The following is a 25,444-nucleotide window of genomic DNA, read 5'->3' on the forward strand; positions in this document are numbered from 1 at the left end:
CTGGCATGCACTTACGTGGGAAAAGAACCTGGGACGAATCAGCAAGGCCCATTTGGGGTCTGTGCTATAAATATTCCTTCCAAGCTACCTTATGTACACTTGAAATTCCCCTATTCCCCATGTGGTTGAGATGGAGAGGAAGACTTGTTTGTAGTCCAATTCAGGTGAGCAATCTAGGGTGACTATGGCTCTTCCATAGATAGAGCGGAGTGAATGAGCATAGAGCGTCAGGGCAGAGATGGGACTGAGAACCAAGGTCAATTGTCAATCAGGCAGCCTGGTAGATCCCGACAATATGCTCAGGTTCCTTTGAAAAGCCTGGAGACGCTTGTAACATCAGCTAATAATGGAATATAACCCACTATCAGCTGACTCTCAAACACAGGAGAGCAAAAGTGCACTCCTGTGACTCACAAGAAAAGTATGGCCAAAAAAGCTTAAACTTACCTAGTGTTTCCTCCAGTTTATCACTAGCATGGATACCACCTATACAGAAAAAAAACTTTATAGGTTATGTGTTCATCCTATAGAGTACTGTTATATACAACATGGTGTATAAAGTGTAGTCAGTCAGGACGAAGTGTATGTAACATGCAACATAGTGTAGAATGCAGAAACTAAAATTGTATGATTGTGATGAGTTGAACATACCCAGGTTCAGTTTGGTGAATGTTATAAAAATTCATATGCAGAATCTAAACCCTATTTAAATCGATAATTTTCTAAGAGAGAATTCAAGTGATTGACAAAGAAGGAGCATGGGGGGCCAAGCACTGACTTGGGACATGTACCAAAGGAAAAAAAAATTTAAATGGTATTGCTCAGAGGGGCGTGGCTTGCCCATGGTGGAGTAAGATGTGCTTTCTCCAGCTCCATCCATGCAGGGCCCTAAAGAATTACAGTAGCTTTGGCAGGATGGACATCTTAAGGGCTGTAACTCTACCCAAAAGGGAGATGGGGAAGATAAATCATAATTGTAGCCATTGTTTAACTTGGGGGGGGGGCTGTGGGTAATTTGCATTATACATAGCACGTAATGAGGGGGCCAGGCATACTATCCACTAATGAGAAGTCAAATGATTCTTTAATGTTAGCTATTGTAGCATGGGGGATGATAATTGGTAGAGCAGAACATTTTGTTAGGTTGACGCCTAAACCAGAAAAGTCATGGAACCTCTGTAGAGTAGATATCAGGTTTGGAAGAGACACCACTGGGTCTGACACAAACATAAGCACATCATCAGCATACATGCTTAATTTAAATTCCTCCTCACCCTTCTGGTAGCCATTAATGTTTGGGTCAGAATTGATTGCCCTAGCCAAGGGTTCGATCACTAGTGCAAAAATCAAAGGCGATAGAGGGCAGCTGTCAGGGACTGACTGTAGCGAGACGGAGGTGTGTGCGAGCACGCATGCGCACATGGGTTTCAGTCCAACGAGTTGGGCAGCGGCGCGTGTGTGCATGCGTGTGTGGAGGCATGCACCAGATGCGCACGCACGTGCGCTGCTTGGCGCCAATGGGCCTTTAAAAGAACAGCAGCTGCACTTGTTCAGTGATGTTTGATCTGCAGCTTCCAGTGTCCTGAAACCTGTACCTGCTATCTGATTACCTGTATTGACTGCTCAATACACTACCTGTACCTGCTCTGCTGACTTACCTGATATCTCCAATCCTGACCTCGGCCTGCCTTTAATCTGCTAAAGACTTTATGCTTGATATCCTGTTGCCAACCACTGCCTGTTCATCTGACCCTGCTCCAGCTTATTGCCTTGTTCTGTCTGATTACCTGTGTTGACCCGGCTTGTCTGACCCTGCTCCAGCCTGCTACCTTGCTCTGCCTGATTACCTGTGTTTGACCCGGCTTGTCTCACCCTACTCCAGCCTGCTGCTGATCCTGCACCATCCAGCTCAACGGTCACTGACCTGCATCTGCCTCTGCTGTCATCCGCATCCCCGTCCTTCCTGGTGGTTCATCATCCGTCCACCCATGCCAGCTACCACAGATCTCACAGGCACTCCTACCTCACTGCGCTCTCGAGGCCACTATTCCAACTCCAGTGGCTTCTGAGCCAGGGCTGTAAGAGAGGTCTCTTCCTACAAGTCAGGCTCTACTATGAGGTACGTAACAGCAGCCCTGTCTTGTGCCCATGCCCAGATGGAAGTAATCAGAGGAACAGCCAGGCAGCTTGATTCAGATGTGGGGATTATGATAAAGGACCCTAAACCCATGCACAAATTTGCCACAGAACCCAAATTTGGCTAGAATAGTATCCTTATATGACCATAAGATGCTGTTGAATGCCTTGTGAATGTCAAGGCCTAGTATTAGCACTCGGGAAAAAAAAATCAGTGTCTTGAATGATGTTAGTGGCTAGGTGGATGTTATCTGTAAATTTGTCTTGTGGGAATGAACATCGTCTGCTCTAGGGCTATTAAGGTGGAGATAATAGGTGCTAGGTGGTCGGCTAATAGACAGCCCATTATTTTCAGGTTATTATTAAGGATAGATATCAGCCTATAGTTTTAGGGAAAGGTATGATCTTTATTTGGTTTGGGGATGAGTGTCATGTTAGCGTAAAACATTTTATCTGGGAGATTGTTGCCTTGGAGAATGTGATTAAAAAGGTGGGATAGTTTAGGGGAGAGAATGCCTGCAAATTTTTTATAGTATAAGGGTGTATATCCGTCAGGTCCGGGGGCCTTAGAGGATTTTAAGGATTTGATAATCAATATGATCCCTTGTTCAGTGCAAGGGGCATTTAAGCTGCGTAGAGATGGAAGAGACAGGGAGTCTACCCAGAACGCTGATCTGTGTGATGGATCATAATCAGGGGAGGACAATAGGGATTGGTAATATGAGGTGAAAATTTCTAAGACCTCTTTAGGGTGTGAGACCACCTGACCCAATCTATTCTTCAGCTTATACACATGTGGGATCATCATACACATGATCCCTTGTTCAGTGCAAGGGGCATTCAAGCTGCGTAGAGTTGGAAGAGACAGGGAGTCTACCCAGAACGCTGATCTGTGTCATGGATCAGAATCAGGCGAGGACAATAGGGATTGGTAATATGAGGTGAAAATTTGTAAGACCTCTTTAGGGTGTGAGACCACCTGACCCAATCTATTCTTCAGCTTATACACATTTGTCGGTTGGAGAGACTGGTGAAGAAAACATGTGAACATGGCTGAGGCAGTATTACTATGGAGGAGAAACCGTGCTGCGGAGCAGCATAGAGACTTCTCCGTTTGCTCAGATAAAATTATGTCCAATTCTACTTGTTTTTGATTAATTTGTCTCAGTACCTCGGGGGAATGAGATTGACCATGAATATAGTACAATTTATTCAGCTCTTGGGTAAGAGCACTGATCTCAGCCGTCTTTCGATGTTTTCTAATGGTGGCCAACTCTATTAAGTGCCCTCTCAGGACCATCTAATGGACTGTCCATAAAATAGGGGGGGGGGCTTTATCTCCTCGAGATCATACAGTTTAAAATATTATTTGAGCGAGTCTGCTAATTGAGAAACTATTTCTGGATCCGAGAGGAGGAAATCGTTCAGTCTCCAAGTAGCTGTCATGGGGAAAGCCCTATGTGGGATGTATGAAAAGATATTGTATGATGATCAGACCAAGGGCAGGTATGAAAAGTAGCTGAAGATGAGTTAGCGAGTAGGATTGGAGAACTAAAGATATAATCTAACCTGGAGTAGCTGTCATGGAGGTGCGAATAATGGGTATATTCTCTCATGCCCACATTTAAGGCTCTCCATGTGTGTATTAATTGGTGTGTCCCTAGTGATCTCAGTAATAATTTGGGAAATGCGATAGCTCTGCTCATTACTCTGCTTCTGCCCAGACAGGAGTGCGCTATTAAGTTGAAGTCCCCTCTAACCAACACATGCGTTGAGAAAAAAAGCCTGGGAAAAAAGAGCTTTGAGATTTATTAGGTGCATACACATTTGTTATGGTCAATGTCCGCGCTTGTAGTGAGACCTGAAGAGAAGAATCAGGAATCTACTAACAGGGTCCTTGTACATACGGTGAATATTGAATAACAGAATTTTTAATGAATGTGGGGACGGAAAGTATTCAGACCCCCTTAAATTTTCACTCTTTGTTATATTGCAGCCATTTGCTAAAATCATTTAAGTTCATTTTTTTCCTCATTAATGTACACACAGCACCCCATATTGACAGAAAAACACAGAATTGTTGACATTTTTGCAGATTTATTAAAAAAAAGAAAAACTGAAATATTACATGGTCCTAAGTATTCAGACCCTTTGCTGTGACACTCATGTATTTAACTCAGGTACTGTCCATTTCTTCTGATCATCCTTGAGATGGTTCTACACCTTCATTTGAGTCCAGCTGTGTTTGATTATACTGATTGGACTTGATTAGGAAAGCCACACACCTGTCTATATAAGACCTTACAGCTCACAGTGCATGTCAGAGCAAATGAGAATCATGAGGTCAAAGGAACTGCCTGAAGAGCTCAGAGACAGAACTGTGGCAAGGCACAGATCTGGCCAAGGTTACAAAAAAATTTCTGCTGCACTTAAGGTTCCTAAGAGCACAGTGGCCTCCATAATCCTTAAATGGAAGATATTTGGGACGACCAGAACCCTTCCTAGAGCTGGCCGTCCGGCCAAACTGAGCTATCGGGGGAGAAGAGCCTTAGTGAGAGAGGTAAAGAAGAACCCAAAGATCACTGTGGTTGAGCTCCAGAGATGCAGTCGGGAGATGGGAGAAAGTTATAGAAAGTCAACCATCACTGCAGCCCTCCACCAGTCGGGGCTTTATGGCAGAGTGGCCCGACGGAAGCCTCTCCTCAGTGCAAGACACATGAAAGCCTGCATGGAGTTTGCTAAAAAACACCTGAAGGACTCTAAGATGGTGAGAAATAAGATTCTCTGGTCTGATGAGACCAAGATAGAACTTTTTGGCCTTAATTCTAAGCGGTATGTGTGGAGAAAACCAGGCACTTCTCATCAACTGTCCAATACAGTCCCAACAGTGAAGCATGGTGGTGGCAGCATCATGCTGTGGATTTTTTTTTTCAGCTGCAAGGACAGGAAGATTGGTTGCAATCAAGGGAAAGATGAATGCGGCCAAGTACAGGGATATCATGGACAAAAACCTTCTCCAGAGTGCTCAGGACCCCAGACTGGGCCGAAGGTTTACCTTCCAACAAGACAATGACCCTAAGCACACAGCTAAGATAACGAAGGAGTGGCTTCACAACAACTCCGTGACTGTTCTTGAATGGCCCAGCCAGAGCCCTGACTTAAACCCAATTGAGCATCTCTGGAGAGACCTAAAAATGGCTGTCCACCAACGTTTACCATCCATCCTGACAGAACTGGAGAGGATCTGCAAGGAGGAATGGCAGAGAATCCCCAAATCCATTTGTGAAAAACTTGTTGCATCTTTCCCAAAAAGACTCATGGCTGTATTAGATCAAAAGGGTGCTTCTACTAAATACTGAGCAAAGGGTCTGAATACTTAGGACCATGTGATATTTCAGTTTTTCTTTTTTTTAATAAATCTGCAAAAATGTCAACAATTCTGTGTTTTTCTGTCAATATGGAGTGCTGTGTGTACATTAATGAGGAAAAAAAATGAACTTAAATGATTTTAGCAAATGGCTGCAATATAACAAAGAGTGAAAAATTTAAGGGGTCTGAATACTTTCCGTCTCCACTGTATATATATATATATATATATATATATATATATATATATATATATATCTATACACACATACTCCCCTTGCCTTGGACTGGAAGGCAGTAAAGTAATGATGTTGATAGGATTTGTCAAAAAGTTTTGGGTGGTTGGTAGAAGTGAAGTGTGTCTCTTGCATCAGGATAATATCTGCCCCCAATCCTTTGTGAAATTTAAAGGCTATCTTCCATTTCTGAGGGTAATTGAAGCCCCTTACATTTTGAAATATAATGCGAAGCCCCATTTTAAATAGATAGAATTAAAAAGCATACGGGTGTGAGTAGAGTACTAGGGTAAGTACAGGCCTATGCCAGACTATTTTATGAAGTTCATTTGGCCAGATAAGGGACTTCATTATGTGGGAATTAAACCCTATGAGAGTCGCAAGAGTCACATGAGAGCAAAACCTGGCTCCATTATATAAGCAATGTTCACAAAAATACATGAGGGAGTAAACCTTGGTGAACATGGTGACAAAGTCATAAAACTTGCATAAATAAAGAAAACATAGGAGACATAATATCAAAAGAACAGTGTACAACAAAGCTCTAAGGGACCGGGGGGAAGAGACCCACCAGGCCTGTGTAGCATAGTTCTGTGGATTATCCAGTCCAATACTCAACATGCACTCCAAATCGGACTCACTGGCACAACCAGGGAGTAAATCTGGGAGTGGGGTCAACTAGCAACCCCCTTCAGGGAACAGGGAGGGGGGTATTATAGAAGGAGTGACTGAGTAGGGGGGCAATTTAAACGGGCGAGAAGAGACTTTGGCCAGTAAACAAGAAACTTCAAAGCTGAACTAGGTGCTTGGTAAAAAAAGAATTTTCCCAACTTCCATATGCATAGTCGATGTAGATAATGAAAGCTCCAATCTAGTAGGAATTAGACTACTCGGGCTCTTGAGTGTTGTTGGTTCCTCCTGTCCCGTTGGGGCAGCCCAAATTGGGGCTGGGCAAGGGATAGAGACAAGCTTCAGTATGTTTTGAGGATCCAGAAGGCCAAGTTTAACCAGCAATTCCTTGCCTTCGGGCACAGTGGTCACCATGTAGGTGGTGCTGTTATGGATAACTGATAACTTGAGTGGAAAACCCCATCTATAGCAGATTCTCTTTCTGTTGGGAGTCGCAGGAGAGATATCCAGGTAGATCTGAACCATAACCCTGTTCAGTTGGACATGGGGGGTATTACGAGATGCTCGCAGGATATCTTCCTTTACAAGAAATTCCTTTTAGGCACATCACAATCCACATAGAATAAGTGGAGCTCATCATGCTTAGTTTTAACCAAAGGTTTTATAGAAAAAGGTTATTTAGATATAGCTCTAGAAAATACCCTGGAAGAAGTGTTATTAATCAATAGAAGTGACTTGCTTAAAGAAAGAACACCTAATGAAGATAAAACACCTTCGGTCCCTTTTATAACCACTTATTCCATTCAACATAGGAAAGTTGGTCAATTGACCAGAAAGCACAGTTTTAGTTCCTCTAGTACTCTGGTTGAGTTTGAAATCAAGCCTTTCATCACATGTTCCACTGAGGGGGTTGTTTATCTACTCCAATGCACTTGTGGGCTGCAATATGTGGGTAGGACCAAACGCCCCCTCAGGGTGAGGCTCAACGAACATGTGACGAACATTTTAAATGGCTTTCCCAAACATCCAGTTTCCAGAAACTATTTGGAAGTTCACAATAAGGATCCCGCCAAAACCATCTTTTTAGGGATTGATAAGTACACTTGTCAATGGAGGGGTGTGTCTTTGGTGCGAGGCATCTCACGGCTAGAGATGGCATGGATACATAAAATTAAATGCTATACACCTTTCGGGTTAAATGTTGACATAGACCTGAATGCATTTATTGATAATGCTTGAATTTTGCCTGTCTATGTAAACTTGGTGTGACACCTCAGTGACATTAATCCAAATTATGATTTAATATTCGTATGATTTCTGGCTATTTTATTTCATAACCCATTTTGGTTTTTATGTATGACCTCGATTTTGGTTGGAGTGGTCTAGGTACATGCAATTTTTGTATTTTGTATTTATATGAAAACATTTTTTCAATTTTAATTATTTTTTATATCTTTATTTGTGTATTATGCATTTTTTCATCTTTCATTTTTTATATTTAACATATATTTTTTGTCCAAAGGATATATTTTTATTAGCGACAGTTTTTTCTTTCTCCACTAGATGACGAAGTGTGGTTTATTCCATACCGTTCATCCATCTAGGTATATATGCCAGTTTACGACAAGATGTATAGGTGTGTCATCTGATACATATGTGTCTGATTTATATTTAGTAATCTTGCTCGAGTCCTCTTACCATGATAATACATAATCTTATATTTATGGTGGTTTTTTCTATTTTTATCTCGTCATTGAGGCTTTCTGGTTTCCCGCCACTGATTAGTCACAACGAGGCGTGGTTACCCATACATGTATTTATTGCGATGAGTCAGTGCGTCACCCGTTCCCCAGATGACGTCAGTCATAGACGAAACGTACGTCGGGAGGTTGACGCGCTGACGTCATCGCGACCCTGATGTGAGCGGGTGTATGCAACGCTGGCCGGCGAACTGTTTTTATGGATGTTTTATACTACCTATTCTTGTAAGTGTAATTCTTTTTTTATACATTAAATTTGTTATGCGGACTCACACTATGGCTGGTTTTCTTTTACCTCCATGATCCTGAGCCTGTAGTTGGTGTATGGTCCGTATACCTGCTGTATTTCCACTTTGACGCTGAGCACAGAGAAGCAGCGCCACTGGGTTGGTGTCCGGATGTCCAGTTTACACACAGGCTTATCAAGCTTGCCTTCTGGTAAGAGCGACATCTATGTGGTGGTGGATCACAATGAGTGGTGGTTTTTCATCTAATGTTTCCTACATAGCCTTCACTGGGATTGACTGAGGGATTTGTGCTTCTGTGTTTGGACTTTTCTGTCTCTACGGATGATTTTTTTTGGTCACATATTCATATGCTTTTATTCACTATATTGATTTCAATTCATTTATATATATATTTTTTTTCACCAGGTTGTTTTTCAATCATATTTATTAGCGCAGTTTTTTTCTTTTATTCAAGTTTCCAGCATGTCTGTCCGACCACCTAGTGCTGCTATCTCCTGGATCAGAGTGTTAGTAGATTTGTGTAGCCAGTTTATTATACATTCACTCACTCACTCAGTTCTGATGAGGCTGATGGTGAGGCTGCTGCGTCCAGGGGGCCTGCTGGGGTCTGCAACGGCTGGTATTGTGGTCTTTTCCTGCACACAGAGAAGATAAATCGTAAAAGACCACTGTATGGGCTTCCTCTTGCAGTTCTTGGAAGTTGGCATGCACCGTCAGGTCCCACAGAGGTGCTCAAACGAATAAGGAGAGAATCTCATGCTATATGGCCCTGTGGAGATAGGTTAAGTCTCTGCTTCCCTCGGAGCTCCAGCTTCGCGCTGCGCATGCGCCACCCATGCAGCATTTCTTAAACAGGTACTCCGCAAACTTGCAGTGCATGAGCTCCTATCTTCTAGGCGGAGCAGTGGAGGAGGGGTCCGCCTCAGTGATACATTTCAAAATTTTGAGTGGTCGAGAATTCAGGCAGAAGTCCATAGACGGTCATCAGAATCTGAGAGCTATCAATAAACCCAGGGAGCTAGTCCACACAAATGGACACTGAGTAACAGGAAGTGCTGACATTTATGGGCTGCTTGATTTTACATTGTGCGCAGCTGGCAGCAGGTGGGGCTAGTGAATCCAAGGCAATGCATCAAGCTGGAAGAACACTGCGACAACTTCAGAGCTCCCCATGACACAGGTAAGGCTGCAGCTATGGAATCAGGAGCATCCTGGTTCAGTAACACCCAGGTACATGACAGGGCCCCCTCCACATTGAACCCCTCCGGGAGCCTAACAGGGCTTAGCGGGAAAGGAGGCATGGAAGTATTGAATAAGAGGAGGGACATGCAAATCTTTGGCTGGAACCCAGGAACGGTGACGGGATAACCTTTCCAATGAACCAGATACTGTAGGCCACGACCCTGCCTTCTAGAATCCAGAATCTTTGAAGTCTCTAACTCATGTTGTTCATCAACAAGAGCAGGAGGAGGTAGCTGTTGAGTTCTGGAGTAACTATTAAAAATTGCTTTTTTGAGGAGAGAATTATGAAACATGGCATGTATCCGGAGAGAGGAGGGCAATTTCAAACGATAGGAGACTGGCCCGACTCGAGCAATTATTCTGTAAGGACCAATAATTTGAGGACCCAATTTGGTAGACGGTTGTTTCAGTCTCACGTATTTGGTAGAAAGCCAAACTCTGTTCCCCACCATATATGAAGGTAAATGGTATCTTTGTCTGTTAGAGAAAAGCACATATTTGCCTGATGACTTCTGTAGCATTAGGGAAATCTTTTTCCAGTGTAGCAGAATATTTTTCACCCGCTGATCTGCTGCTGGTACACCAAAAGAGGGTTGAAGTAGGGGAAAAGTCTGAGAGTGATAGTCTAGGGCTGTGTAGAATGGCGTAGTATGAAGAGCACTGTGCCAACGGAAGTTAATGGCGAATTCAGCCAAAGGCAAATACTCAGACCAATTGGAGTGTAACGAGTTGACATAATGTCGAAGATAGGTTTCAAGGGTCTGGTTCATGCGTTCGTTTTGACCATCTGTTTGTGGGTGATGTGAGGTAGAGAGTGAAAGCATTATTCCCAGTTTCTTACAAAACGCTCTCCAGAATTGGGAAACAAACTGGGATCCGCGGTCTGAGACGATATTGGTAGGTATGCCATGATGTTTCACAATATGGGAAAGGAAGAGAGTAGACAGTGCTTCCTATACTGCACTCGGAGTGGCACCACTCCTGTCTCTCTAGACAGTGCTTACGCTGTAGGTAATCCAGGGAGCGCTACAAAATGAGACATTTTGGAAAAGCAATGCACTATGACCCATATAGCAGTTATACGATTGGATTTGGGTAACTCTGTAATGAAGTCCATAGTCAAATGGGTCCAAGGCTGACAAGGTGCAGGAAGCGATTGTAATAGCCCAGTAGGCAATGTGCGAGGTACTTGATTAGCAGCACAAGTTGGACAGGTAGGCCACCAAACATGACACTGCAAGGTCTTAAGAGTGATAGTGACACCAGGATAACCGGATAACACTCCATCATGTGCCCAGAGGAGTACAGGTTTTCTGAGGCTGTGGGCTACGAACAGGCGACCTGGTGGTATCTTCAAGCCTTGAGTAGCATGATTCTGTGTTTCTTGTAACTGTTGGGGAAGAGCTGTAGAGATCTGTGCAACAATTTTGTGATGTGGGAATATATACTGTTTGGTAGGTCGATCTTCAGAAGTAGGGAACTTTCAGGAAAGTGCATCAGCTTTCTTGTTCTTATGTCCAAGGACATAAGAAAGAACAAAATAGGAGAACAGAGCCCATCAAGCTTGACGTGAATTCAAACGTTAAGCAGTCTGAAGATACAGCAGGTTTTTATGGTCAGTCAGTCAGAATAGAAAAAGGCTTGGGAGCCCCTTCCAAAAGATGTCATCATTCAGACGATGCCAATTTGATAGCCAGTAGTTCTCAATTCCCAACATCATAATTCCTCTCTGCTGGAGAAAACTTTCTAGAGAAAAACACCACTGAATGGATTCTAGCAGACTTAGGTTGTCTTGCACCTGCTCCTACTTCAGAGGCATCAACCTCCACTATGTACTGGTGATCAGGGGTTTGGATGCTGAAGAACTGGAGCCTTGCTGAACATGCCTTTTAATTGCTGGAAAGCTGATTCTGCTTCTGAGGGCCATACTTTGCAATTTGTACCTTTTCTAGTCATAGAAGTAAGGGGGGCAGCAATGGAGGCAAAAACTTTGATGAGGCGCCTGTAGTAATTTGTGAATCCTAGAAAGCTTTGGAGCCCCCTCAAAGTGGTTGGTTGGGGCCATAGCAAGACCGCAGAAAGTTTTTGTGGGTCCATTTGGAAACCGACAGCACTTTTGAAGTATCCAAGGAAAGGTATGCGGTTTTGCTGAAAACTACATTTCTCAATCTTTGCGTAAAGGTGGTTTTCTCTGTCACTGTAATACTTGTTTTACATGTGAGATGTGCTCTAGGTGAGTCTAGGAAAAGATTAAAATGTCGTCCAAGTAGATAATCGCAAAACTATTGCTGAAATCAGGAAAAATATCATTAATGAAACGTTGGAAGACAGCAGGGACATTACAGAGTCCAAATGGCATAACCAGATACTCAAAATGTCCATTGCGGGTGTTGAATGCTGTCTTCCACTCATCTCCCTCTCTAATTGAAATTAGATTATAAGCCCCTCAGAGGTCCAGCTTAGTAAGCATAACAGCTCCCTTAAGCACATCAAACAATTCTAGAATAAGAGGCAAAGGATAGGAGTCTTTTAAGGTGATCTGATTTAACCCTTGATAGTCTGTATGGTTAAAGACCCCTATCTTTTTTTAAAACAAAGAAAAAACCTGCCCCTACTGGAGAAGAAGAGGGTTGGATAAAACCTCTCTCCAAGTTGTCCTTGACGTATTCCTCCATGGACAGTTGTTCAGGCAGTGACAGGGGATAGTTCCTTCCTTTGGGAAGAGGTGCTCCAGGAATCAGATTAATTGCACAGTCAAAGGAACGATGTGGAGGTAAAACCTCTGCCTTTTGCTTGCAAAATACATCATCAAATCCATGGCATTCATGAGGAAAGGTAGGAGGGATGGCCATGGAAGCCAACAGACAAGCAGAAAGTCTTGTGGGTTGAGAGAAACAGTTCAGATAACAGAAAGCCCCCCCGAGAGGTTAATTCTCCATTTGCCCAATCAAAAGAAGGGTTGTGTTGTAACTATGGGTAACCAAGGATAACAGGCAGAAGTGGAGAAGCAATAGGAGACAGGATGATCTTCTCTTTGTGGAGTGCGCCTACCTGAAGGGTGATTGTTGTGGTCTCAAACTTAACAAGGCCATCTCCCAACGGCTGTCCATTCAGGATGGTGATGATCAGGGGTCTAGACTTGGGAACAATTGGGATGTTATTTTCGTTAGCAAAAGTGTAATCCAGGAATATGCCAGCAGCTCCAGAATCCATAAAAGCCTCAAAGGAGACAAGTTTAGAGGCTAAATGGAAGATTGAGGGTACAGTAATCTTGGTGTTGGAGGAAGTACTTGTAAGGTCTAACCCAGCTCCTCCAACACTGGTTAGACCCTGCCTTTTACTGGACGGGAAGGGCAGACAGATAACAAATGTCCTTTAAGTCCACAGTACAAGCATAGGCCCAATGCACACCTCCTTTGTTTCTTTGACTCTGTTAGGTGGAGAAGGCTGATTTCCATGGGTTTCACAGGTGTCAGGTTCAGGCTGAGGTGGTGTTTGGAAGTTAGGGGCCAAACGGTAAACTGGCCTAGGAAGCTTGCGAGTTCTAAGTCTCTCCTGGCACCTTTCATGATACCAGACATCCAGACGAACACACAGCTCTATGCATTTTTCAAGGTCTTCTGGGGAATCCTTATAGACCAATTCGTGCTTAATGCGATCTGTAAGACCTTTGAGGAAAGCTGCATGTAATGCTCTTGAGTCCCAATTAGACTCAGCAGCCAGGGTACGGAACTCAATAGCATACTGAGCCACAGTCCTGGTACTTTTCTGTATGTCCAAAAGTGAGCACTCAGCTGCAGAAGCTTTATCTGGCTTGTCAAATACAGTCTGGGGATAAACCAGAAATCTATTAGCGTCTTGCAGCACAGGATCATTGGATTCCAGGTAAGGAGAGACCCATGCCAGGGCTTTCCCCTTTAACAATGAAATTACAAAAGTCACTTTGGCAGCAGAAGTGCTGAAAGTCCCAGGGTTGTTGCAGAAATGCAAACGGCAAATGTTTAAAAAACCTCTGTAGTCCTCAGTATCACCACCAAATTTTTCAGGCAAGGGAAGTTTGGGTGACACAGAAGAGGCGGGTTGGATTGGAGCAGGAGAAGGAGCTCGAGTCTGGACAGGTGCAGAGGAACCAGGCAAACAAGACTTATGCATAGCACAAACTTTATCTAGCTTAGCGTCCAGAGAAGAAAGAGGCTCTTCATGAGCTCCAATCAACTGTCCCTGAAGTGAAATCGCCTTAACAATCTCAGCAGGGTCCACTGCCATTGTGGCCCATTTGTAATGTAAGATACCTGTGGTAGGTAGTGTCCGAAGTGGAGCTTGTGTGCTGAGGATTCAGGTGAAAATGTAGTTAGGCATGTCAGGTCGGCAACAAATCAGGCAAAGCGGTACACAAAGTGGTGAAGTACAAAATCAGCAGGCAAGAGAGTGGTCAAGAATTCAGGCAGAAGTCCATACACAGTCATCAGAATCACAGCGCTATCAATACATCCAGGGAGCTAGTCCACACAAACGGGCACTGAGTAACAAGAAGTGCTGCTATTTATGGGCTGCTTGATTGTACATTGTTCACAGCTGGAAGCAGGCTAGTGAGTCCAAGGCAGGGCCGGTACAAGGCAGGGGCGGAGAGGGCACGTGCCCTGGGCGGTACCATTTGGTATAGGGGGGGCGCAGCTGTGCGCTCCTGCATGATCCTCCCTTCCCTTCCCTCAGCACACAACTACACTGTTTACTCCCCTACGGAGGAGTCCCGTAGTCTCTGCCAGCGCCGTGACGTCACTCACGGCCGGAGGCGAGGTGGGAGGACGCAGAGAGGAGCGCAGGGAGGCGGGAGGCGGGAGGCGGGAGCTGTGAGCTGTAGCTGAGCTGAGCTGAGCTGTGTCGTGTCGGCGCGCTGTCTGTTATCTCAAGCGGAGCCGAGCTGAGGAGCTGCTGCCTGGGTGGCTGGCTCAGGCTGGATTCAATCTGGAAGGTAGTGCCAGTGTTCTGACTCAGATCTTTAGCAGTGGTGGTCACTGGTCATTAACCTCGCCTCAGCCTCCTCCCCTCCCCCCAATCCAGACATTTATTAATCTGTTTTTTAGTGTTTACTTACACAAGTTCAGACTCATAACTTCTGAGTCTGAACTTGTGTAAGTAAACACTAAAAAACAGATTAATAAATGGCTGGATTGGGGGAGGAGAGGAGGCTGAGGCGAGGTTAATGACCAGTGACCACCACTGCTGAATACCCCACAATACTGTGCAATACTCTGCAATACCCCACAATACTGTGCAATACTCTGCAATACCCCACAATACTGTGCAATATTCTGCAATACCCCGAAATACTCTGCAATACCCCGCAATACTCTGCAATACCCCGCAACACTGTGCAATACTCTGCAATACCCCACAATACTGTGCAATACTCTGCAATACCCCGCAGTACTTTGCAATACTCGGCAATAGCCCCCAATACTCTGCAATACCCCGCAACACTGTGCAATACTCTGCAATACCCCTCAACACTGTTCAATACTCTGCAATATGCCGCAACACTGTGCAATACTCTGCAATACCCCACAATACTGTGCAATACTCTGCAATACCCCACAATACTGTGCAATACTCTGCAATACCCCACAATACTGTGCAATACTCTGCAATACCCTGAAATACTCTGCAATACCCCGAAATACTCTGCAATACCCTGCAATACTCTGCAATACCCTGCAACACTGTGCAATACTCTGCAATACCCCACAATACTGTGCAATACTCTGCAATACCCCGCAGTACTTTTCAATACTCTGCAATAGCCCCCAATACTCTGCAATACCCCGCAACACTGTGCAATACTCTGCAATACCCCTCAATACTGTTCAATACTCTGCAATATGCCGCAACACTGTGCAATACTCTGCAATACCCCACAATACTGTGCAATACTCTGCAATACCCCACAATACTGTGCAATGCTCTGCAATACCCCACAATACTGTGCAATACTCTGCAATACCCCGCAGTACTTTGCAATACTCTGCAATAGCCCCCAATACTCTGCAATACCCTGAAATAATCTGCAATACCCTGCAATACTCTGCAATACCCTGCAACACTGTGCAATACTCTGCAATACCCCACAATACTGTGCAATACTCTGCAATACCCCGCAGTACTTTTCAATACTCTGCAATAGCCCCCAATACTCTGCAATACCCCGCAACACTGTGCAATACTCTGCAATACCCCTCAATACTGTTCAATACTCTGCAATATCCCGCAACACTGTGCAATACTCTGCAATACCCCACAATACTGTGCAATACTCTGCAATACCTCACAATACTGTGCAATACTCTGCAATACCCCACAATACTGTGCAATGCTCTGCAATACAACACAATACTGTGCAATACTCTGCAATACCCTGAAATACTCTGCAATACCCTGAAATACTCTGCAATACCCCGCAACACTGTGCAATACTCTGCAATACCCCACAATACTGTGCAATACTCTGCAATACCCCGCAATACTCTGCAATACCCCGCAGTACTTTGCAATACTCTGCAATACCCCGCAATACTTTGCAATACTCTGCAATAGCCCCCAATACTCTGCAATACCCCGCAACACTGTGCAATACTCTGCAATACCCCTCAATACTGTTCAATACTCTGCAATATCCCGCAACACTGTGCAATACTCTGCAATACCCCATAATACTGTGCAATACTCTGCAATACCCCACAATACTGTGCAATACTCTGCAATACCCCACAATACTGTGCAATGCTCTGCAATACCCCACAATACTGTGTAATACTCTGCAATATCCCAAAATACTCTGCAATACCCCGCAATACTCTGCAATACCCCGCAACACTGTGCAATACTCTGTTTTGTTTTAAGTATATTCTTGTTTTGAAACGACATTGATTCTTTATTAAAACCGGGGGGGGGGGGGGCGCAGTTTGCCATCTTCGCCCTGGGCACCAAATGGCCTTGTCCCAGCACTGGTCCAAGGCAATGCATCAAGCTGGGAGAACACTGCGACAACTTCAGAGCTCCCCCGTGGCACAACAAGTAAGGCTGTGGCTGCGGAACCAGGAACATCCCGGTTTAATGACACACATGACAGGCCCCTGATGCTGATGTCACAGATTAAGTGTTTATGGGATGCCTAGCTTTGTGGGTGTTGATTTTATCCGGAAGAAAATTTTTGGTATAGGTTTCATGAGCACAATTAACACCAAATTTTTACAACAAGGTTAATTCTTGCTTTTATCAAGAGTACCTCTATAGGGTTACAATTTGAAGACGGCACCACCAACACCCAAATCCCCATTTTTCTGCCACTATTTGACCAGGGCATATAATTAAAATTTTTTGTAGCAATGCCAATTCTTGCTTTCATCAACAATACCTCTATAGGGTTACGTTGTGAAGGCACCACTGATCAAGCATCCCTTTAGGAACCACACCCACTGATTTCTCTCAGCCTCTGGAGCCCGCAGTATTCCCGAGCTCTTCAAAACCAGCTCACACATGGACTGTGGGACTCCCAACAAGATGGCGCTGATCCAACGAGAGGAGGACTAGAGTGAGGAATCTCAGTAAGAGCTGCAGCGCACCAGACTATCACCTGACACTATCTGCTATGACAGCAATCGCAGCCTATATAGAAAATACTCTCTACTCGGCCATCATAGATCTCAAGGCAGATCTGACAGAGAAGATGGCCTCGGTGGAGAAGGCCGACTCCGGGAAGGATAGATCAATCCAGTGGCTTGAATCTGCTGCTGAAATTCATGCCGCACACTTGACCACCATAAACATCTAGAAGATCTAGACAACAGAGGAAGGAGGCAGAATATTCTGGTCAGAGGTGTCCCATAGTCAATCAATTCTGGTCAAATCTCCTCTGCCCTATGTTCAATTTTTAACAACCTTTTTGACAGACCCACAGATGCTCCAGTAGATTTTGTATGAGCACACATGGCTCTGAAACTGAAACTGAAACTGAACTAATCTGTCTCCACCCCGTGATATTATCTGCTGCCTGCAAAGCTTTAGTTTAATGGAGGACATTTTGACAAAAGCCAGAGAAAGTGAGCTCAATACTTTTAACGAATGCAAGGTATCTTTATTCCAAGACTTATCGCCTATCACTGCTGGAACTCCTTCATGAACAAGGTATCACTTACAAATGGAGGTTCCCTTTTGCATTACAAGCTACATTTACCGAGAAGCAGTTTTATCTGCGGTTGTCAGCTGATCTCCCTCTCCTGTGAAAATCTCCAGTTGCCACTGGTGGAGCTTCCAGAATGGTATGAAGAGTTTCACTTGCCACCTTCAACCAGAAGCCTTTCACAATCACTGCATTTATCACCTGCAAAACCACCCACCAAGAAAGGAAGATATGGCCATCAACAGAGATCTGGAGTTGACCGCTCACCTGTGAGCAGCAAAAGTTCCGTGAACATACTTGACTACTTATTCTTCACAGTTTGTTTTCTACTATTTTGTAATTCGCAGTTACTTCATTACTATCCTGATAGAGCCTGGTCTGCGATGATTTACTGGCAGAATTATGGACTTCCTCGGTTATAGATGTTGTGACAGTCCTATTCTCTTGTTGGGAAATGTCTATGGACTGACCCTCTTTCTTCAAGGGTCAGGTTGATTATTACTTCCAATTAGAGACTCTAAGATGTTAACTTTTGCTCCCTGGGACAAGGGCGTGACCGGATGGAGGAGAGTGTGTGTGAGTGAGAGTGTAGGGTGCTTCTCCCTGCTCTCTATCCCCACCTGATTTTAATTGCACTACTTGGTGGGCTTGCCATACCTTCCCATACCTGCCATACCTGGCGTTCTTGGAGACCGTAGGGGGGCCTGTCTGGGGGTGCCTGTCTGGGGGTGCCTGTCTTCTCCTTGGTGCCCTGTGGAGAGTTTTTTACCGTGGCGGACCTCGCACGATCTTGGAGCTGCTCTCTCTGTCTTCCCTGGGCTGGCTGGAGCCGGCGAGATGCCGGAGCTGTATAGTGTGCAAAGTCGTCTGTGATCCCGCCCGTGATCTTGTGGAAATGAGCGGGACTTGTTAGAAAGACAGTGCACTGTTCAGCTGATACAGCGTGAGAGCCGTGAGGGGAGCGAGTGCCGTGGGGAGAGCGGGGATATCTGCCAGGTGACTCAATCCCCCCTCTCCTTACAATAATAGACTAATAGCAGACTGCAACAGACTGTAACAGTTCTTGTCTAAATCACTATTTAACCCCAGCATGTCTAGCAAATGTGTACTTGATAAGCAGCCATCCCAGGATGGGACCCAGAAGATGCGCTCCGCAAAGGAGAAGGTGAATCAAGCATCCGCTGCAGTTGCAAAACTGGAACGCTTCGCCCATACAACCTCTCCATCGCCCGTCAAGGGGGGTCACCAACAGGCAGCGGTGCAAGCCACAACCCAGGCGGGGACTACATCAGATAGAAGGAGCCATGGGCATGGCCAGATAACCTCAAATCCTACCACTCCATTCAGCAACAAAACTGTGAGTATTAAAGGGACAGGGGGAGGTAAATCAGGAACTTAGAAGAGAGACTAAGTACAGTCGAAGATAACTTATATCCATTAAAGCGAGAAATTAAGGGGTTACAGGAATAAATGGCCACACAGGCAGCTAAACTTGATGAAATGGAAAATAGAAGCCGTAGAAATAACATGAGACTGATAGGCTTACCAGAGAAGAGTAAGGGTCCCAATCCCATAGTTTTTCTTGAGGGGTGGCTTAGGGAAATATTTGGGGACTCCACTTTTACATCACTATTTGTGATCGAAAGAGCTCACGAGTCCCCGCTAGGACCTGGCAGACGGGGGAGTATACTAGGCCACTACTTTTGAAACTTGTTAACTATAATGACAAGGTGATCCTATTACAGAGAGCCAGAGAGATGAGGGACATTATGTATAATGGGGTGAGAGTCTCATTTTATCTTTTTCGCCAGATCTCCAGAAGCGCAGAGCGGGATTTATACCAATTAAGCAAACTCTACAGAAGTACAAGATTGTGTATGCTCTGCTGTACCCAGCCCATTTGTGGGTGACAGCTTTGGGTGGAACTTTATTTTTCAACTCACCGCCTGAAGTGGAGAAATGGCTGGAGGAGAATAAGGGGGACTTGTAGGAACTATTGAGCATAGAACTATTTTTACTGTGTGGGGGGGGGGGTTGGTTGAGGTATATTGTGCCTTTTTGGGCTTAGAGACCCCCCTTTCCCCCTCTTCCTTCTGCCCCTCCCCCTTTTCCTTTTTTTTGCGCGATTATCACTAGAATTGTAATATCACTGTAATGTCACGGAAATGTTACGGAAATAAGATTGCTTGTTCAATATGGAGAGAGTGGGGGGAGGCACTCTTTTGGTTTGAATGTATACAAGTAGCGGAGGAAAAGGGAATGGTAAGGCCACAGGTGAAGCTCTTAGGGTTGGCCCTGATGGGCATGGGTGAGGGGGATAAGGGAGGGTTGGGTGGGAGGGAGGTCATGGGTGGTGGGGTTAGGTGTAGAGGGAGGGTTAATTACCACATATCACAAATATTAACACGTCAGAAGGCACAAATAGTGAGATGGGGAAGATATGGCGAGAGGGAGGAATATATAGTCTGGAGAAATCACTTGGGATGGAGAGGTGTGAGCAGGTCTTTTAGGTTAAAACTTTTTTTTATATTTTTTTTTTAGTTTACTGCAGATCTTTAGTGTGGATTTATTTTTTGTTATTTTACCATGCAAGTAAGGAATTCACTAAAGAAAGCTATGGTCCTATCGACACTGGAGGGGAGTGGGCCTGGACTGCTCTGTTTGCAAGAAACGCATTTAACTAATGACACTGCGTTACAAATCCCTAACCAGAAGTTCCAATTTCAATACCATTCAGTCTACTCCTCCTATTTGAGAGGGGTGAGTATTCTAGTTGGGAGAGGAGTGGCGTTTTCCTGCAGAGAGAGTTGTATCGACGAACAGGGCTGGTATATTTTTTTGCTTTGCTCTTTTGAAAACAAACTTTTTGTGTTGGCAAATAATTACATTCCCCCTCCTTTTAAGCTGGAGGTTCTACACAAATTATTGGAGTTTGTGCTGGATAAAGCAGGAACCCTGATAATAGTGGTGGGTGATTTTAATAAAGTTCTGGATAAGAGTTTAGATAGATTTCCATCAGGAAATAGACTCAACACGGCAGGCGAGGGTCGGCTATCTGGTTTCTTGGTGGAAATGGGTCTGAGTGACATATGGCGAATTCGCTATCTGCAAGAAAGGTAGTATTCTTGCTTTTCAAGCTCTTATCTCACTCTCTCTAGAATTGACATGGCCCTGGGTAACAGGGAGGCAATATCATCAGTAAGAAATATAGAGTATGGTCCAAGAGGAGTCTCGGACCACTCCCGTTGGTGCTGACAATAAATACAGGGGGCAAAGCTCATCCTAGAGAATGGAAAATTAGCCCTTGCTGGCTGGAATTGATTGGCAACCCTGGAGAAGTGGTGTCTAAATTAAATGAATTTGTACAAATCAATATAGGCACGCCGCTGCCTGAGGTGGTTTGGGACACCTTAAAGGCCTATCTCAGAGGCCTCCTAATCCAACAAGTGGCAAGAACAAAGGGGAAATCGAGAGAGTGGGAAGGGGAGATTAAGAATGAGGCGATCCAGGCAGAGAAGCGATATGTTGAAGATCCAGCACCTGACAGACAGAGAGAATGGTTGGATAAGCAACAAGTCTATAAAATGGCAATTTTTAGGAGGACGGAGAATAGATGAATATTCCAGCAGCAGTGCCATTTTGGTGAGGGGGAGAGGGTCAGTCGTACACTCTCCCTCTTGATTAAATTTAATACTTCCCCCTCTATTGTCTCAGCGATCAGGACATCAAGTGGCGAGATCATTACTGACGCGTTAGAGATAATGTATGCATTTCGAGATTATTACAAGTCTCTGTACAAATCCAATAGGGGAGTGTGGGGTGCAATATCGGATGATTTTCTCCAGGGAATATCTATCCCGACCTTGTCAGAGGAATATAGAATAGATCTAGAAGCTCCAGTGACTCTAGAGGAGTTAAAACGGGCAGTGGCAGGGATGCCTAACTAGACATGTGCACACTGAAATATTTCATTTCGAAATTTAGTTTTCGTCCGAAAAATAAATTTATTTAGTTACTCCCGAAATTCGTTTTTATTTATTTTGTTTTTCGTTAAAAATTGCATTCGTCCGAAAATCCAAATTAGGGTCGAATCTGTCATTGAAGGCTTATGGTGTCTGTTGAATGTTCAAAGAAGATTCGATGGAGCAGCTAAACTGTACAACACCATATAGTTTACCTGCTCTGTCGAATCTTCTTAGAACTTTCAACTGACACCATAAGCCAAAGTACGTGTGTACTTAGTTCTAGCTATTTTACTGCTCCTCCTCTTTGGTTACAATCAGCCAATAACATTTATCATCATCATTATTTTTATTTATCTTTTCTCCCCTACATTGAATCTTTTCTCCCCTACGTCGAATCTTTTCTCCCCTACGTCGAATCTTTTCTCCCCTACATCGAATCTTTTCTCTATGTCAAATCTTTTCTCTCTATGTAGAATAATCTTGGACTAATAGAGTTAAGGTTAGGCCCATTCGACCACAGGTTTGATGGACACAGATTGTTATTGTCATCATCATGTTGAATCTCCCATCTATATTGAACTGTTGTAGCAACGAAAACGAAAAAAAAGCATTTGTTTATGTCGGATCTTTCGTTTTTCGGATTCTGCACTTTCGTTATCGTTTGTTAAAACGATAACGAAAATACCTGAAATTTGGACTAAAATGCATTCGGACAAAAACAAATGCACATGTCTATGCCTAACCACAAATCACCAGGCCCGGACGGGCTTCCGGTAGAAATATATAAATGTTACAGTGAGGTATTACTCCCTGAACTGCTGAAAACACTGGGATGGGTGTTAGATAATGCTCGACTTCCTACCTCAATGTCGGAAGCCACTATCATAGTAATATTATTATTATTATTATACAGGATTTATATAGCGCCGACAGTTTACACAGCGCTTTACAACATTAGGGCAGACAGTACAAGTACAATACAATTCAATACAGGAGGAATCAGAGGGCCCTGCTCGCTAGAGCTTACAATCTAGGAGGGAGGGTCAAGTTATACAAAAGGGTAATAGCTGTGGGGGATGAGCTAGTGGAGAAAATAGTGCAGTTGTTAGATGGAGGCAGGATAGGCTTCTCTGAAGAGGAAGTTTTCAGGGATCACCTAAAAGTGGATAAATTTGGAGACAGTCTGACAGATTGGGGTAGGGAATTCCAGAGGATGGGTGAGGCTCGGGAGAAGTCCTGGAGGCGGATATGGGAGGAGGTGATGAGGGAGCTAGAGAGCAGGAGATCTTGGGAGGAACGGAGATGGCGTTTAGGTTGGTATTTTGAGACTAGGTTAGTGATGTAGCTGGGGGCACAGTTGTGGATGGCTTTGTAACTTATTGTTAGTATTTTCAATTTAATTCGTTGGGCGAGTGGTAGCCAATGGAGGGATTGGCAGAGAGGGGTAGCAGACACTGAGCAGTTTACAAGGTGGATGAGTCTGGCAGCAGCATTCATGATGGACTGAAGGGGGGATAGTCTATTTAAAGGTAAGCCAATGAGGAGTGAGTTGCAGTAGTCAAGTCGAGAGATAACCAGGGAGTGAATCAGGAGCTTTGTGGTTTCACTGGTTAGAAAGGGACGTAGTTTAGTGATGTTGCGGAGGTTGAGGCGGCAAGCTTTGGAAAGTGATTGGATGTGGGGCTGAAAGGAGAGTTCAGAATCTAGGATAACACCTAGCACCCTGACATGTGGGGACGGGTGGATGGTTTTGCCATTGCTCTTCACAGAGAAGTCAGGGGAAGAGGCACGTGGGGGAGGAAATATTATAAGCTCGGTTTTGGACAAGTTGAGTTTGAGATAGTGGTGTGACATCCATACAGATATGTTGGTTAGTAAGTTAGTGATGCGTTAGGAGACTGATGGAGTGAGTTGAGGGGTGGAGAGATAGATTTGTGTGTCATCAGCATAGAAATGATATTGAAAGCCGTGAGTCAGCTGACCCAGGGAAGAGGTGTAGATTGAAAATAAAAGAGGTCCAAGAACAGAACCTTGGGGGACCCCGACAGAGAAGGGAAGAGGAGTGGAGGAAGTAGAATTGTAAGTGACACTGAAGGTGCGTTGGGATAGGTAGGATGAGAGCCACTGAAGAGCACAGTCACGAAGACCGAGGGAGTAAAGTTTTTCGAGGAGGAGGGGGTGGTCAACCATGTCAAAGGCAGCTGAAAGATCCAGAAGTAGGAGTACAGAATAGTGTCCATTGGTTTTTGCAGTTAGTAGGTCATTTGTGAGTTTTAAAAGAGCAGTTTCTGTGGAGTGATGAGGGCGAAATCCAGATTGAAGGGGATCAAGAAGGTTGTTTTTAATAAGGTGTTCAGTCAGTTGGTTGTAAACCAGGCGTTCAAGGAGTTTAGAGGAAAAGGGGAGCAAGGAGATAGGGCGTAGGTTGTTAAGATTGGTAGGGTCCAAGGACGGCTTTTTGAGTATGGGAGTGACCAGTGCATGTTTTAGAGCATCGGGGAAGACGCCAGAGGTGAGGGAGAGATTGAAGATGTGGGTTAGAGAGTGTAGGATGGGGTCAGAGGGTGACCGTAGCATTTGAGAGGGAATAGGGTCCAGGGGACAGGTGGTTAGGTGGGCGATAGAAAGGAGTTTAGCAACTTCGTCTGGAGTAGCAGATTTGAATAGGGGGAGTGTCAGTTGTATCTGTTGACATGGGGTTTTAGCTGGGGGAGATACCTGTAGAGTGGAGATTTAATCACGGATTGTATCAATCTTGTTTTTGAAGTGATTAGCGATTTCCTGGGCAGTGAGTAAGTCAGTGGGGGGGAGGCGGTGGAGGACAAAGTAGAGAGTTGAAGGTAGAGAAGTGTTTACGGGGATTGGATGAGAAGGTGTTAATAAGAGTTGTAAAATAGGTTTGCTTGGCAGTGTGGAGGAAAGAATAGTATTTTTGGAGGGCAGATTTGTATTGGTTGAAGTCTTTGAGAGACTTAGTCTTGTGCCACAGACGCTCAAGAGCGCGACTACGTTTTTTGAGAATTTTAGTGTCATCTGTTTGCCAGGGTTGTAGGGGTCGAGGCCTGATTCTGCGTGTAGTGATGGGAGCGAGCTTGTCCAGGGTGGAGGACAGAGATTTATTATAGATGGACATGGCTTGGTTGGGGCAGGACAGGGGAGAGGTTTTGTCATAGAGGTGGTCGGTAGCAGAATAGAGGAGAGAGGAATTGAAGTTGCGAAAGTTTCTACAGGTGATGGTTAGGCGATTGGAGAGAAAGGTGGTGGAAGACAGGGGGAGAGAGAAACTAATAAGGTGGTAATACATAAGGAGGGGAAGGATCAGCAGGACGTCTCCTCTTATCGTCCAATTTTATTATTATGTACTGATGTAAAAATCTTGGCTAAAGTTTTAGCAACCCACCCAAACAAATGTATTCAAAAGCTGATACATCCTGACCAGTCAGGTTTTATTCCCAGTAGATCAACTAGCACTAACAATAGAAGTCTTCTTAAATATGCAGATTCCAACTGACAACTTAGGCCCCAGGGCCATTTTGGCCCTGGATGCTGCTAAGGCCTTCGATAGCCTAGAATGGGACTATCTATGGATGGTGCTAGAGCGATTTGGGTTTGGCCCCTCTTTTATTAGATGGGTGAAACTACTCTATAACCAACCTAGAGCAAGAATTAAGACTAATAATGAATA

General features: G+C 44.4%; 1 protein-coding gene across 3 annotated transcripts in view; it reads right to left on the reverse strand.

The window, feature by feature from the left end:
* Positions 1-25,444, reverse strand: part of TMEM273 (transmembrane protein 273) — a 552,118-nt gene that overhangs the window by 328,075 nt on the left and 198,599 nt on the right. For all 3 annotated transcript variants that reach the window (XM_073596960.1, XM_073596962.1, XM_073596961.1), the window contains exon 2: positions 448-486. In XM_073596960.1, coding sequence (XP_073453061.1) covers positions 448-486 — 39 coding nt within the window. The remainder of the gene's footprint in view (positions 1-447; positions 487-25,444) is intronic.

Source organism: Aquarana catesbeiana, linkage group LG08, assembly GCF_042186555.1.
Source record: "Aquarana catesbeiana isolate 2022-GZ linkage group LG08, ASM4218655v1, whole genome shotgun sequence".
Taxonomy (NCBI): Eukaryota; Metazoa; Chordata; class Amphibia; order Anura; family Ranidae; genus Aquarana; species Aquarana catesbeiana.